The sequence below is a fragment of the Oncorhynchus mykiss genome, chromosome 11 (assembly GCF_057628025.1).
Source record: "Oncorhynchus mykiss isolate SJ-2025 chromosome 11, ASM5762802v1, whole genome shotgun sequence".
Classification (NCBI taxonomy): Eukaryota; Metazoa; Chordata; class Actinopteri; order Salmoniformes; family Salmonidae; genus Oncorhynchus; species Oncorhynchus mykiss.
The window spans coordinates 75,144,080-75,160,857 of record NC_143032.1 but is presented as its reverse complement, the minus strand read 5'-3'; the positions used below and the strand labels follow the sequence as shown (position 1 = coordinate 75,160,857).

General features: G+C 44.2%; 1 protein-coding gene across 4 annotated transcripts; it reads left to right on the top strand.

Moving 5' to 3' along the window:
* Positions 1-9: 9 nt before the first annotated feature.
* On the top strand, positions 10-15,347 carry LOC110536370 (volume-regulated anion channel subunit LRRC8A). Of its 4 annotated transcripts, none has more exons than XM_021622123.3 (9): positions 18-146; positions 969-1,063; positions 2,102-2,376; positions 7,464-7,608; positions 7,768-8,931; positions 9,200-9,532; positions 9,719-9,904; positions 12,577-12,867; positions 13,111-15,347. In XM_021622123.3, the coding sequence occupies exons 4-9, from the start codon at positions 7,471-7,473 to the stop codon at positions 13,384-13,386; spliced, it is 2,388 nt and encodes a 795-aa protein (XP_021477798.1). In that variant the 5' UTR covers positions 18-146; positions 969-1,063; positions 2,102-2,376; positions 7,464-7,470; the 3' UTR covers positions 13,387-15,347. The 4 variants fall into 4 exon arrangements, with proteins under 4 accessions (XP_021477794.1, XP_021477798.1, XP_021477797.1 ...); XM_021622122.3 differs by having other exon boundaries at positions 969-1,100; XM_021622119.3 differs by lacking the exon at positions 2,102-2,376 and having other exon boundaries at positions 10-146.
* The last annotated feature ends 1,431 nt before the right edge of the window (positions 15,348-16,778 follow it).

Genomic DNA, 16,778 nt, shown 5'->3' with positions numbered 1-16,778 from the left:
CTATCGGAAATGGGGATAATTGCAGGCTGCAATGCTCAACGACAACAGATGAAAAGAAGGCAACACTAGCTAGCTAACTCCACACCATCATGTATTTCTGTTAGCATGTGGTGTTCGCCAGCCTTGCTGCAGTGGAGCAAAACTGAGTAAGTTGTCTAGTAACTAGACTATAGTTAGTTAAAACGATAGTCAAGATGGGCCTTACTTCTCTGAGAGTTGTTTATGGTAATGCCGGTCGAGCTAACATTTGAATGCTAAGAAATGTCAGCTAGCAAGCTACGCTAGCTAACGTTATAGCTAGCTAACCACTTTAATTATAACTGGTGTATGTGTTTCTAAGCTAGCCATCACTGACATGATAACATCAATAGCTATACACTGGCTAGTGGATTATCGATTATAGGCTATCTAGCAGCTGAACTTCTCAATCGTCTGCATCACATACCGGTTTCATCTGGCATGACTTGGCCAACTAGCTACTTAGCTACCATTAGTTACCCAGCTAGCTGTCATTAACGCTAGTTACTAAATGTATATGACAAGGCTCGATAGTTAGCAGGGTAAATAATGTAGCTAGACTGTCTAGCTAGAGTATTTCACCATGGAGATTGCAATTGTCTCTTGAATTTCATGAGATCATCCATGTGTCATGTGTTTTGGACTTTGCAAACTGGTCACATCATCAGACTCCAGAATAAGCCATGTCATGTAATGTGTGTGTCACCCTTTCAAGTGCTTAAATCCACATGTCTTCCCAGCATGTGATTTCAACTTTGGGAATGGAATGTCAGACTTATGTAAGCTTAAGCTGTTAGTGTTGTATACAAGCCTACATCTTGCCAGTCTGTTTGCTAGCTAGTGAGCTTGTCTGATAGGTATTAACCCCAGTGCTACAAGACCAGACATTAAATAGTTGCTTGCTAGGCATAATTAGGCTTATTCCTCTTCCAATTTCCTTTCGTTTTCAGATTAGCCACCCATTCCTATGGAGATAGAAGAGACCTGGGCTCATGAGGATCGATGGGCTTTCACTGAGTGGGATATCCACCAACGACCGCACCAGGTACCGAAGTACAGATCACACCAGTACCAACACTGTGGTAAGAGCTCCAGAGTGGAGCAGTGGTCTAAGGCACTGCATCTCAGTGCAAGAAGTGCCACTACAGGCCCTGGTTTGATTCTAGGCTGTAACACATCTGGCTGTGATTGGAACTCCCATAGGGCGGCGCACAATTGGCTCAGGGTAATTCGGGTTTGGTAGGCCGTCATTGTAAATTTGGCCAGGTCGCAATTGTAAAGGAGAACTTGTTCTCAACTTGCTTACTTGCTTAAATAAAGGTGAATAAGAATTTGTTCTTAACTGACTTGCCGAGTTAAATAAAAAGAGCAGATGCCTAGATACCTGCACAGTTCACAGAAATTAGGCTAATCTCACAGAGATGTCATCTAACCATGTTTCTAACTCTTCAATTCTCTGTGCAGTACTCAGAATTATTGTGTACTGCATATTACATAAGAATATGAAGTTTGGTCATACATGTGGCTACTGTTACTCACTGAGTGCTGTCTTTCTGTGCTTCTATTGGCCCTGTAGAAAAAAAGTTTTACAAATCAGTGCGTTTTGTCAGTACTCTAATGGGTTGTCTGGTCTCTGAATATGACTGAATTGCTGTGACAATGACTTTGTGTGTGGGAGTAGGTTGGAGGTCTGACTGGGCTAGGCTGTAGTGGGGCTAGGCAGGCGTCAGACTTCTCATCTCCACAGGAAGTCTCTGTTTTATCTGTCTTCCTCACTGAACACAGGCGGCGACAGATGGCCAACTCCCAGTCTTGTGGGAATGAGGAGGGCAGGGATGGTAGCCTATATTCTCAGGAATATGTTCTTTGGAATTTGTTACAAAATAATGATTGCAAGTAACAAAGTTGGCAATAACGAACACATGTGGATTCTTCAATCCTACAGCTTTTTATGTGCTTTATTTATTACTTTGCAGCAGAATTTTTGGAACACATTCTAAAGAACTAAATAACATATTCCTGAAATAGAATGACCATCCAGAGAGGAGAAGGGCTATTAGGTTCCTTCCAATGTTCCTTCTAGGAGACCACCAGGAGCAGGAGACACGGGGTACAGTGTTGAGCCTACTGGTAGACAGGAGCTGGAGACACAGTGTTGAGCCTACTGGGAGACAGGAGCTGGAGACACAGTGTCGAGCCTACTGGAAGACAGGAGCTGGAGACACAGTGCTGAGCCTACTGGAAAAAGGAGCTGGTGTCACGGGGTACAGTGTTGAGACTACTGGTAGACAGGAGCTGGAGACAAAGTGTTGAGCCTACTGGAAACAGACAGCCACCCCCGCCTCCTCCTCCTCTAAGGTAAACAGGATCTCCTCCTGAAGGTCGCTGGGAGACAATACCCTGGGTATTATTATGGGAAACGACTAAGAATAGATAACGAAAGTAAGGTGGCTGTCGTGCCTGTGGTTTGTGTTTGGATCAGACGAGCCAAAACGGAAGATTTGTCTATAAAAGTGTTACAGTTGTGAAGATAATGTTCTTGGTGAGAAGGGCACGCAAGTGAAAGAGCGGGACACATGGTAAAACGTCAATGTTTATCAGTCTGTCTTCATGGTAGTTAAGTATTGGAGTTGAAGGCCTAAATAGAGAAGACCTATTTTGTATGCTGTTCATAAATGGAGACTTACTGTTCTACTGTATTTTATTCCAGATGTTTTAAGTTTCATTTCTTTTACTTTAAAATGTGGAATATTGGACATGTAGGATAACTAGACTGCATCTTTTTTTCTGATAATTTCGATTTTCTGCCACTTGTGCCTCCTATCTATTCTGGAATGTTTTAATTCTGGAATGTTTGAATGATCTGCCAACTACCTTCCCCATAGCTTGTGTTATATGTTCATCTCACTACCCTGCTCTTCTCACTGCATGTAAACACTTCAATATTGTACCTCTTCTATTTTCCAAGTAGGTTCATGGCCAGGTCTCGGTGATTTAAACACTTTAATTACTAATCTAACTGCTGATGAATTAGATTACTGCTAAACTGACTTTGGTCTTCTGAGACATGGTGTGTGTTTTCCAGGGTAATCCAAATTAGTGATGGGGGTGGGGAATTGATACAGTTAAATATCGCAATATTATTTACGATTATATCAATACTTTGACTCCCAACTATTGATTTGTATTTTTTGTTTTGTTAGGTAGCTCTAGTCGGCTGTACCTACACCAAAACTATTTTTCATCCTATAGCTTGTCCTCCATCTTCTTTTTAAATGGTGAGCCAAAATGTTTTCATTGCCCTGACTGGTCTCTCTGCAGCAGACATTCAGTCAGGTCCATAAGTATTTGGACAGTGACACAATTTGCATCATTTTGGCTCTGTACTCCACCACAATGGATTTGAAAGGAAACAATCAAGATGTGCCTTAAGTGTAGACTTTCATCTTTAATTTAAGGGTTTTGTCCAAATTATTGTGTGAACCATGTAGGAATTACAACCATTTTTATACATAGCCCTGAATTTTAGGGGCTCAAAAGTAAATGGACAAACTGACATAATCATACATTAAATTGTGATTTTTAATACTTGTTTGCAAATCCTTTGTAGTCAATGACTGCCTGAAGTCTGGAACCCATAGACATTACCAGATGCTGGGTTTCTTCCCTGGTGATGCTCTGCCAGGCCTTTACTGCAGCTGTCTCGAGTTCCTTGTTCTTGGGGTGTTTTGCCTTCAGCAAGTGAAATGCATGCTCAATTGGATTCAGGTCAGGTGATTGACTTGGCCATTGCAGAACATTCCAATTCTTTGCCTTAAAAAAGTATTGGGTTGCTTTCGCAGTATGCTTCGGGTCATTGTCCATCTGCACTGTGAAGCGCCGTCCAATGAGTTTTTTTGAAGCATTTGGCTGAATCTGAGCAGATAATATAGACCTACTTCAGAAATCATCCTGCTGCTTGTCAGCAGTCACATCATCAATAAATACAAAGGAACCAGTTCCATTGGCAGCCATACATGCCCACGCCATAACACTACCTCCACCATGCTTCACAGATGAGGTGGTATGCTCTGATGAGCAGTTCATTCCCTTCTCCATACTCTTCTCTTCCCATCATTCTGATACACGTTGATCTTTGTCTCATCTGTCCATAGGATGCTGTTCCAGAATTTTACAAGCTTTTTTAGATGTTTTTTGGCAAACCACGATTCTGGTCTTCCTGTTTTTGAGGCTTACCAATGGTTTACATCTTGTGGTAAAGCGTCTGTATTTACTCTGGTGAAGTCTTCTCTTGAATGTTGACTTTGACACTGATACGCCTACCTCCTGGAGGGTGTTCCTGATCTGGCCAACTGTTGTGAAGGGGTTTTTCTTCACCAGGGAAATAATTATTCTGTGATACACCACAGTTGTTTTCCGTGATCTTCCGGGCCTTTTGGTGTTCACCAGTGTGTTCTTTCTTGTTAAGAATGTACCAAATAGTTGATTTGGCCACACCATGTTTTTGCTATCTCTCTGATAGGCTGAACAATCAAAAGAAACCAAATGATGGCTTGCTTCCCTGGAAGTGACAGCTCTTTGGACTTCATATTGAGGGTTAACAACAGCAACAGATTGCAAATGCCACACTTGAATGCCACACTTGAAATCAACGGAGTCTACAACCCACACAAGTGGCTCAGGTAGTGCAGCTCATCCAGGATGGCACATCAATGCGAGCTGTGGCAAGAAGGTTTGCTGTGTCTGTCAGCATAGTGTCCAGAGCATGGAGGCGCTACCAGGAGACAGGCCAGTACATCAGGAGACATGGAGGAGGCCGTAGGAGTGCAACAACCCAGCAGCAGGACCGCTACCTCCGCCTTTGTGCAAGGAAGAGCAGGAGGAGCACTGCCAGAGCCCTGCAAAATGACCTCCAGCAGGCCACAAATGTGCATGTGTCTGCTCAAATGGTCAGAAACAGACTCCATGAGGGTGGTATGAGGGTCTGACGTTCACAGGTAGGGGTTGTGCTTACAGCCCAACACCGTGCAGGACGTTTGGCATTTGCCAGATAACACCAAGATTGGCAAATTCGCCACTGGCGCCCTGTGCTCTTCACAGATGAAAGCAGGTTCACACTGAGCACATGTGACAGACGTGACAGAGTCTGGAGACGCCGTGGAGAACGTTCTGCTGCCTGCAACATCCTCCAGCATGACCGGTTTGGCGGTGGGTCAGTCATGGTGTGGGGTGGCATTTCTTTGGGGGGCCGCACAGCCCTCCATATGCTCGCCAGAGGTAGCCTGACTGCCATTAGGTACCGAGATGAGATGACCATATGCTGGTGCGGTTGGCCCTGGGTTCCTCCTAATGCAAGACGATGCTAGACCTCATGTGGCTGGAGTGTGTCAGCAGTTCCTGCAAGAGGAAGGCATTGATACTATGGACTGGCCGGCCCGTTCCCCAGACCTGAATCCAATTGAGCACATCTGGGACATCATGTCTCGCTCCATCCACCACAGACTGTCCAGGAGTTGGCGGATGCTTTAGTCCACGTCTGGGAGGAGATCCCTCAGGAGACCACCCGCCACCTCATCAGGAGCATGCCCAGGCGTTGTAGGGAGGTCATACAGGCACGTGGAGGCCACACACACTACTGGGCCTCATTTGACTTGTTTTAAGGATATTACATCAAAGTTGGATCAGCCTGTAGTGTGGTTTTCCACTTTAATTTTGAGTGTGACTCCAAATCCAGACTTCCATGGGTTGATACATTTGATTTCCATTGATAATATTTGTGTGATTTTGTTGTCAGCACATTCAACTATGTAAAGAAACAAGTATTTAATAAGAATATTTCATTCATTCAGATCTAGGATGTTATTTTAGTGTTCCCTTTATTTTTTTGAGCAGTGTGTCCTATCTATCTATCTATCTATCTGTCTATCTATCTATCTATCTGATTGGAAATGTTGCAGACAATTACATTGATGGAAGCTACAATCTATCTACAATATTAAAGCTGATCTACCTCCTAAAAAAATGTCTCTAGACCGTTTATCTGCTTACCTGTAAATTAACTAATGAGGGAATAAAACACACCTGGACATGGAACAGCTGAGCAGCCAATTGTCCAATTACTTTTGGTCCCTTGAAAAGGGGGGGACCACATTAAAAAGTGCTTTAATTCCTACCCCGTTCACACGATTTGGATGTAAACACCTCAAATTAAAGAGGAAGGTCTGCACTTTCAGCTCATATTTATTATTTCATTTCAACTCCAATATGCTGTGATTGACCAAGTTATTATTATACCTGTCTATGTCCAAATATTTATGGCCTGACTGTATAGTGAGCAATATGTTTGGGATATCAAATTGCAATATTGAATCAAGTGAATCGCAATACATGTATGGTATTGCGATTAATATAGTATTGTGAGGTCCCTGGCAATTCCCAGCCCAACACACCCACACACACACCCTGCCAGCCCTAATGAAAATGCTGTCCCAAACCCTGCCCTATGGCATCTAGATTAACTGGACCTGTTTAACCATAGTGAAATCAATAGCAAACCAGCCAATATAATGCATCAGAGATTCAGGTGTCAGAACATGCATGCGGTAGTCAGTCTATTCAATTACTACACACCTTCAACTGAATCCATCTGGTTGCCGATTATCGGATGCATGACCCTGTTAACATTGCTGCCATTGATTCGGAGGGGCTGGGTTAAATACGGAAGACCTATTTCGGTTGAATGCATTCAGTTGACCAGTTGACCCTTTTCTGATGCCGTCAGTACAGAATATGTGTTACACATTACATTCGACACAGGATGCTTGTTTTGTTCATGGAGTTCCAGAAGCAAGAGCTATGGTACTCTTTGTTGATTTGAGTGTTCAATAAAGACGTGAATGGCTGTTACTAATTGCGGTAGCTAATCTACATATGTTCCGGATGCAATAGATTTTTTTATGGCATAAAACAGATTTCCCTATTTTAATGTAGTAGACAATTTATTAGTGGCGAGTGCACCGTTATTTTATTGGACCTGAAGGTCCCCATTTTTAAATGCCAAGTATTTCAGAAATACAGAATTGCTCTTCTGCAATTTGATCATAAAAAAACGTTGAATTTGAAATGATGAAACCTCCTGTCTGTCATACTATAGGTGGCAGGTAGCCTAGCGGTTAAAGCGTGGGACCAATAACCGAAAGGTCGCTAGTTCAAATCCCCAATCCGACAAGGCGCAAAATCCATCTGTGCCCTTGAGCAAGGCACTTAACCTTAATTGCTCCAGGGTCGCCATTGATAATGGCAGACGCTGGCCGTGACCCAACTCTCGTAGGGTGTCAGGGGGAGAGTTGGGGTTTGCAAAAAAACACATTGCCAATTGTACATGTGTGAAACAGGATAAATATAACCACCCACCTAATTATTATTATTATCTCTCCTCTTCCCAGATAAGCCATGATCCCCATCACTGAGCTGCGTTACTTTGTAGACTGCCAGCCGGCCTACCGCATCCTGAAGCCATGGTGGGATGTCTTCACCGACTACATCTCCATCGTCATGCTCATGATCGCCGTGTTCGGGGGCACTCTGCAGGTCCGTTAGGGGGAAAAAAAGGGACTGTCCTCTATGTACTTGATCTTGTTTTTGTTCAGCTTCTGTTACAAATCAGAGACAGCATAATATGCACACACTACAGTGAAATGCTTACTTTGCTATTGTCGATGTACTTAAAATGCTTTTGTTTCACTCTAGGTCACCCAGGACAAGATGATCTGCCTGCCCTGCAAGTGGGTGGTCAACCATACCTGCAGGAGGTATTTCAACGCTACTCTGTCGGCCCCGCTCTTGTTGGAGCCCAAAGGGATCCAATACAACCTGGATCGCCACCAGTACAACTACGTAGACGCTGTATGCTACGAGAACCGCCTGCACTGGTTTGCCAAGTACTTCCCCTACCTGGTGCTACTGCATACCCTCATCTTCCTGGCCTGCAGTAACTTCTGGTTCAAGTTCCCCCGGACTAGCTCCAAACTGGAGCACTTTGTGTCCATCTTACTCAAGTGTTTTGACTCTCCCTGGACCACCAGGGCTCTGTCTGAGACGGTGGTGGAGGAGCGCGACCCCAAGCCCCACAAGATGAACGGCTCCATGGATAAGAAGGCATCGTGTGTCAGCGAAGACGTGGAGGCCAGCGTCCCCATGCTCCAAAAGACAAAGTCTCGCCTGGAGCAGGGGATCGTGGACCGCACTGAGACGGGCGTCCTGGATAAGAAAGAGGGCGAACAGGCAAAAGCTCTGTTCGAAAAGGTGAAAAAGTTCCGCATACACGTGGAAGAGGGAGACATTGTGTACAGGCTCTACATCCGACAGACTATAATCAAAGTCATTAAGTTCATTTTGATTATCTGCTATACGGGGTATTATGTGCACAATATTCAGTTCAGTGTGGACTGTAGTGTGGATATAGAGAGTCTCACAGGGTACAGTATGTATCGTTGTGCCCATCCTCTGGCCACTCTGTTTAAGATCCTAGCCTGCGTCTACATCAGCTTAGTGGGGGTTTACGGCTTAATTTGCATGTACACACTCTGTTGGATGCTGCGGCGCTCGCTGAAGAAATACTCCTTCGAGTCGATACGAGAGGAGAGCAGTTACAGCGACATACCGGACGTGAAGAACGACTTTGCTTTCATGCTGCACATGATTGACCAGTACGACCCTCTGTACTCCAAACGCTTTGCTGTCTTCCTGTCCGAGGTGAGCGAGAACAAGCTGCGGCAGCTCAACCTGAACAACGAGTGGACTCTGGACAAACTGAGGCAGAGAATCACCAATAACTCCCAGGAGAAGTTGGAGCTGCACCTCTTCATGCTGAGTGGCATCCCAGACACAGTGTTTGACCTGATGGAGCTGGAGGTAGTTTGTGTAGAGATGGCTGTATTCCATGTTGTCCACATGCCTTGCTTTGTTCTATTTTTGAATGCACACACTGTAGAAACTTTGATTTGTTGTACATTATAGGAAAAGTACCGCACATCTGAGTCGCAGGTGTGTCGGAATAATTGCAGGATGTCTTAAAAGAAGAGAGAAACTTGTACACTGCTCCTGCCAATGTCACTTCAGTTTATTGCGCTTAGATATCAGCCTCTCGGTCCGAATTTATTATTTTTTGTTATTATTGTAGGTGCTGAAGCTGGAGCTCATTCCAGACATTACCATCCCTCCTATCATCGCCCAGCTGGTCAACCTGAAGGAGATGTGGCTGTACCATACCCCGGCTAAGATCGAGGCTCCCGCCTTGGCCTTCCTCAGGGAGAACCTCAAGTCCCTCCACATCAAGTTCACCGACATCAAGGAGATCCCTCTGTGGATCTACAGCCTGAAGAACCTGAGCGAGTTGCACCTGACGGGGAACCTGAGCTCAGAGAACAACCGATACATTGTTATTGATGGGCTACGGGAGCTGAAGAGGCTCAAGGTGCTCCGGCTGAAGAGTAACTTGACCAAGCTACCTCAGGTATTTGTTTCTTTAAAAAAAATATTCCTCTCTCTATGTTTTTCTCTTGTCTTTGTTTGTTTTTCATGTAATTTATAGTTTTAATCATTTGGTTTGGGAGAGGAGCCCCTGTCAAACCCTGTTGTTTTTCCCCCTCTCCCTGCACTGTAATGTTTCACCTTTTATGTATGATGTTCTTCACCTCAGGTGGTGACGGACGTGGGGGTGCACCTCCAGAAGCTGTCAGTCAACAACGAGGGCACCAAGCTGATGGTCCTCAACAGCCTGAAGAAAATGGTGAACCTGACTGAACTGGAGCTGATCCGCTGTGACTTAGAGCGCATCCCACACTCCATCTTCAGCCTGCACAACTTGCAGGAGATTGACCTCAAGGTTTGTTTGTCATTGCTGTTTATTACGTTCCGTTAAGGTTGCAACATTCTTGTAACTTTCCCAAATTTCCCTGGTTTCACAGAAATCCTGGTTGCAGGATTTTAGATTTGTGTGCTTATTCTCTCCTCATTCCTGGCATTTTCCAATTGAGATTTCAGGAAAACCAGGGAATTTTGGGAACGTAACAAGAATTTTGCAACCCTGCGTTCAGTGTACTTTTAATTTGTGTTCTCACCAAATTTATTACGTGATTGTATTGATTCCCAGACGCATTAATCGGGCTCTCACACCAAATTGGTTTGGAGCGTTTTTTCTGAATTCTGCTGCTTTTCCTCCCTTAGTTCGGTTAGTTTGGGCTAGTGTGAATACTCTATCTGCACTCAGGAGCGCACTAAACAACGCACATGGTTCAACGCACAAAGGGTAATCTCGGTCTCATTCATACCGTGGTGTGGTTCAATGCTGGTGAGAATGCAGTCCAGACCAAACACAGGAAAATAACCAGAGTTATTTATTGGTTGCTTGACTGAGAGCATTTGATGAAGTTCATGCAGTACCATAACTTGATATCTCTGAAACATTCTGTGAGTAGCTGCACATTTATGACCACATCCAGTGCAGATTAAGGGGACTGGGGCTATACCGGGGATATAGGCTACTAAATATAGACTATTCAAATCAACTTTTAACTGTCACGTGCTCCAAATACAAGCGGTGTAGACCTTACAAATGCTTATTTACAAGCCCTTAACCAACAATGCAGTTTTAAGAAAAAATAAGTATTTACTAAATTAACTGAAGTAAACCATAAATAAATACAAATGTAAAAAATAATAAAATTAGATTCATTTTCACGTCACAGTTAAAGCGGCTTTTACTCTGTTACCTCCCGCATGTTGTGTGTGTGTGTGTGTGTGTGTGTGTATGAGTAGATAATCACTGCTCAAAAAAATAAAGGGAACACTAAAATAACACATCCTAGATCTGAATGAATGAAATATTCTTATTAAATACTTTTTTCTTTACATAGTTGAATGTGCTGACAACAAAATCACACAAATATTATCAATGGAAACCTAATTTATCAACCCATGGAAGTCTGGATTTGGAGTCACACTCAAAATTAAAGTGGAAAACCACACTACAGGCTGATCCAACTTTGATGTAATGTCCTTAAAACAAGTCAAAATGAGGCTCGGTAGTGTGTGTGTGGCCTCCACATGCCTGTATGACTTCCCTACAACGCCTGGGCATGCTCCTGATGAGGTGGCGGATGGTCTCCTGAGGGATCTCCACCCAGACGTGGACTAAAGCATCCGCCAACTCCTGGACAGTCTCTGTGGTGCAACGTGGCGTTGGTGGATGGAGCGAGACATGATGTCTCAGATGTGCTCAATTGGATTCAGGTCTGGGGAACGGGCCAGCCAGTCCATAGCATCAATGCCTTCCTCTTGCAGGAACTGCTGACACACTCCAGCCACATGAGGTCTAGCATTGTCTTGCATTAGGAGGAACCCAGGGCCAACCGCACCAGCATATGGTCTCATAAGGGGTCTGAGGATCTCATCTCGGTACCTAATGGCAGTCAGGCTACCTCTGGCAAGCACATGGAGGGCTGTGCGGCCCCCCAAAGAAATGCCACCCCACACCATGACTGACCCACCGCCAAACCGGTCATGCTGGAGGATGTTGCAGGCAGCAGAACGTTGTCCACGGCGTCTCCAGACTCTGTCACGTCTGTCATGTGCTCAGTGTGAACCTGCTTTCATCTGTGAAGAGTACAGGGCGCCAGTGGCGAATTTGCCAATCTTGGTGTTATCTGGCAAATGCCAAATGTCCTGCACGGTGTTGGGCTGTAAGCACAACCCCCACCTGTGGATGTCGGGCCCTCATACCACCCTCATGGAGTCTGTTTCTGACCGTTTGAGCAGACACATGCACATTTGTGGCCTGCTGGAGGTAATTTTGCAGGGCTCTGGCAGTGCTCCTCCTGCTCCTCCTTGCACAAAGGTGGAGGTAGCGGTCCTGCTGCTGGGTTGTTTCCCTCCTACGGCCTCCTCCATGTCTCCTGATGTATTGGCCTGTCTCCTGGTAGCGCCTCCATGCTCTGGACACTACGCTGACAGACACAGCAAACCTTCTTGCCACAGCTCGCATTGATTTCCATCCTGGATGAGCTGCACTACCTGAGCCACTTGTGTGGGTTGTAGACTCCGTCTCATGCTACCACTAGAGTGAAAGCACCGTCAGCATTCAAAAGTGACCAAAACATCAGCCAGGAAGCATAGGAACTGAGAAGTGGTCTGTGGTCACCACCTGCAGAACCACTCCTTTATTGGGGGTGTCTTGCTAATTGCCTATAATTTCCACCTGTTGTCTATTCCATTTGTCATAGTTGAAGTGTACCTATGATGAAAAATACAGGCCTCATCTTTTTAAGTGGGAGAACTTGCACAATTGGTGGCTGACTAAATACTTTTTTGCCCCACTGTATGTATGTGTAACAAATAATCAAACTCTGATTCGAACTACAGCTAAGTGAAGAACCTGTGTGAAAATGCCCCAAATCTAGTCCAGGACTAAGCTTAATCTGTGTCAGGGAAACTGGCCTTGTATTTATTAAATGTTTTTGTATGTATGAATGAAATGTATTATTATTGTCATCATTGAAGGACAACAACCTGAAGACCATCGAAGAGATCATCAGCTTCCAGCACCTGCACCGGCTGGTCTGCCTTAAGCTCTGGTACAACCAGATCGCCTACATTCCCATCCAGATCGGCACCCTCAACAACATGGAGAGGCTCTATCTGAACAGGAACAAGATCGATAAGATCCCCAGTCAGCTGTTCTACTGTCGGAAGCTGCGCTTCCTAGACCTGAGCCACAACAACCTCACCTACATCCCAGCAGACGTGGGGTACCTGCAGAACCTCCAGTACCTGGTAGTCACTGCTAACAGAGTGAGTGCTTTCCTTTTCAGATTTGGTTTGTTGTACAAACAGTTGGTGTATTCTGGATTAGTTATGAGGAAAGTGTTGTCTGTAGCCGTGTTGACTCATCTGAGAACTGTGAATCAAATCCCATTAATACATTGTGCAGTGATAGTCACGTCCACCTGACACTATAACACATTGTGCAGTGATAGTCACGTCCACCTGACACTACCTCTTGATCCCACTTATCTTTCTTTTTGCCCCACTTAGATTGAGGCCCTGCCCAACGAGCTGTTCCAGTGTAAGAAGCTCCGTACTCTGAACCTGGGTAACAACTGCCTGGCGTCTCTGCCGTCACGTTGCGGGGAGCTGACGGCCCTGACCCAGCTGGAGCTGAGGGGGAATAGACTGGACTGTCTGCCCGTGGAGCTGGGGGAATGCAGGCAGTTGAAGAAGACGGGCCTGGTGGTGGAGGAGGACCTCTTCAACACCCTGCCCACCGAGGTGAAGGAGCAGCTGTGGAAGGTGGACAAGGAGACTGCCTGAGTAGATATGGGATTGGGGGATGGTAACTTAGTCGAAACAGACACAGGCCGGACACCTGGAGGACTAGAGAGGACTACACAGACTCGGACAGCTCGCTAACAGAGCAGCCCCTGCTCACTCTGACTGTACTCTACTCTACTGCAGGGATGCTTTTCAAGGGAATCAAAGTCCCACCGCCATGCCACTTTTTTTTCCAGACGTAAAAAAGAGATCTGCCATGGGATACAGTGTGTGCGTTGAACAAGATGATGAGAGATGTCAGCTCGAATGTGTTGCACGTGAGGATACAAAATGCAAATGCCATATTTCTGTAAGAGAAGGGACTCTGCAGGTGGGCAGTGTAATTGTCATTCAGGCAGGGTATATTATCCTGTTACATACAGTACAATAGGCCCCCCTTGATAGATTCTAGTCCATAGGGTGCTAAGTGGCAATAGTTAGTTGCCCACTCTCAGTATGTGCCATGAGAGATGGTGTATAGCTACTGTCTGCAATGACAGGAGGAAGAAGCTCCATTAAAGGAGGATTCTCCAAGATCTCTGGTCCTGTGCTCATTACTCTAGTGTGTGTGTGTGTGTGTGTGGTCCATTACATTCATAACAGAAAATATCTTAAATGGGGAATATTCCACTCAAAATTGGACAGACCTAGCTGAATTTGTCAAAATCAAATAATGTTGTAGCGGCCAGGTCTTTATTCCTTGCTCACTGACTGACATTTTAGTTAACATGTTTATAAAGTGCTTAAGAACAGCCCGTAGGTGTGGTATATTGGCCATATACCACACCCCCTCGGGCCTTATTGCTTAAATACACCAGTGTTTTTTTGTTTTTTTTCTCCAGTGGCAATTCGGCAAATTGTTGTTTAATCAGTAAATTATGTCAAAGTAAACGTAGCCGACGACTGCTATACAATCCATTTATATTACTCCTCCTATGCATCAGCACTGGAATGTGCTGCTCAAATTAGATACGATGTCTGTAACAGCTGAGGTATGGGGCTGGAGAATTGTAACCACTCTCAAATTCATTGGCGGAGCCATGCAACTATGGACTAAGCATTCTCAGTCTCCATGGAAATTCTCCTTTTGAAAGAGGTTTTTATTCCAGGACTAAGATGAATCTGAGTTATATTATTCAAAATCAATGGGTGTATATATCATTCATTTATAAGTCCACAAATAGATATAGCAATTACAGATAGACCCTTTCCTCAGCAATCCACTGCTGATGACATTGACAATCAACTCTTATTTCATGGTGTTATCTCAGACATACTTGTCTCTTCATGGAATTATGCAAATATTCATGCTAGACTAGATAGTGAGACAAGACTAACAGAAGGGATCCGTTTCTTAGACACAGGCCTAAAAAGCATTCTCAGTCTCAATGGAAATTCTCCTTTGAAATAGGTTTTTATTCCAGGACTAAGCTTAATCTGTGTCTTGGAATTGGAGTTATATTATCCAATAATTAATTTATAACTCCACAAATGGATATAACAATTGCAGATAACATCCCCAACCCCACCGCCACCATGGGGCACTCTTCACAACGTTGACATCCGCAAACCACTCGCCCACAGGACGCCATACATGTGGTCTGAGGTTCTCAGCCTGGTTGGACCTACTGCCAAATTCTCTCAAATGACATTGGAGGTGGCTTATGGTAGAGAAATTAACATTCTCTGGCAACAGCTCTGGTGGACATTCCTGCAGTCAGCATGCCAATTGCACGCTCCCTCAACTTGAGACGTCTATTGCATTGTGTTGTGACAAAACTGCACATTTTAGAGTGGCCTTTTATTGTCCCCAGCGCAAGGTGCACTGGTGTAATGATCATGCTGTTTAATCAGCTTCTTGATATGCCACACCTGTCAGGTGGATGGATTATCTTGACGAAGGAGAAATGCTCACTAACACGGATGTAATCAAATTTCTGCATAAAAAAATATGGAACATTTCTGGGATGTTTTTATTTCAACTCATGAAACATGGGACCAACACTGCATCTTGCATTTATATTGCTGTTCAGTGCATTAAGAATAGCTACCTGGATGGCATCAGCATTATGTGGATTAATGGCAGTATTTGAATAGAATGGTCATATAAGGTTGAATTCAATCAAACCCACATAGTATTTCCAGTTCTGGGGTCTATATAATAATACAGCATATTTTATTGAGGCTACTGAATAAACAAGATGAATCACAATAGACAGATTTGATTCATTCTGTCCCTTTGTCAGGCTACCACAGTGGAGCATAGCCATCACTATGAAGGGATCTTGCTGACTACATTATGTTCATTTTCAGAATTAAGGACCAAAATTGAGTTAGGATTTGAAATAAAAATGTATTGGTCACATACACATATTTAGTAGATGTTGTTGCCGGTGTAGCGAAAAGCTCCAATGGTGCAGTAGGATCTACACATACATCTACAAAATCAAATGGAAATATATCAAATTTAGGATGAGCTTTGTCGGAGTGGCATTGACCAAAATACAGTATATACATATGAAATGAGTAAAACAGGATGTAAACATGAAAGTGTTCCATGGGTACTTTGGCCTTGTTAACTTGTTCTTAAAGATGGGGATCGATGTTCAAGTTGATCCTTAATGTGTGGGTGCTATATTGAGCTACCGGTTATTACTGTTCATTAGTGTGGATACGCAACCATGAATAAGGCTCTATGCTCTAGTTAAGAGGTTGTTAGGGTGCAGCTGAAAAGGCACCCTAAGTAATGCACTGTAGGGAATAGGATGCCATTTCAGATGCAGTTGAGTTTCCATTTCTTAACTAGTCATTCTAGCTGTTATGAGTCTGACAACCAAATATCTCATCCTCATAGGTCATTCCATATTCATCTATTTGTTCATTTACTTCTATTTTTGTGAGTAAAATTATATACCCCCCCCCCCCCCCCCCCCCCCCCCCAGCATTTCTGGGTTTGTCTAAGTGAGCATGATGATGTTGCGATGATTGGGTTTGTCTCAGTGAGCATGATGATGTTGCGATGATTGGGTTTGTCTCAGTGAGCATGATGATGTTGCGATGATTGTGGACTTCTGTATGCAAGGTCAACGCATGGCTCTGACACAGCAACACAACATGTGCATAGAGGAGCTGTCTTGTCATCAGGAAACAGGGATTATAACACAGATGCAAAGAACATTGCTGTGGATGACTTGGAGATTAACAAAATATGCACAGTGGTCTTATGACTGAAGGACAACACAAACAACACCGGAATGATGGCTGGCTGTGTAAAACTGTTCTGCCAATGCTTGTCTTTCGCACTTGCCCATGCAAGAAGTTAAGAAGATTTAAAGCTATAGGAAGATGGGCTCATTGTAATGGTTGGAATGGAATTAATGGAACGGAGTCAA

Bases quoted from the DNA above. Each gene is read 5' to 3' on its own strand.
- LOC110536370 (XM_021622119.3), top strand. From the start codon at position 7,471: ATGATCCCCATCACTGAGCTGCGTTACTTTGTAGACTGCCAGCCGGCC. The intron at 8,932-9,199 runs GTAGTTTGTGTA...TTATTATTGTAG, and splicing joins TTGACCTGATGGAGCTGGAG to GTGCTGAAGCTGGAGCTCAT. The intron at 12,868-13,110 runs GTGAGTGCTTTC...TGCCCCACTTAG, and splicing joins TGGTAGTCACTGCTAACAGA to ATTGAGGCCCTGCCCAACGA.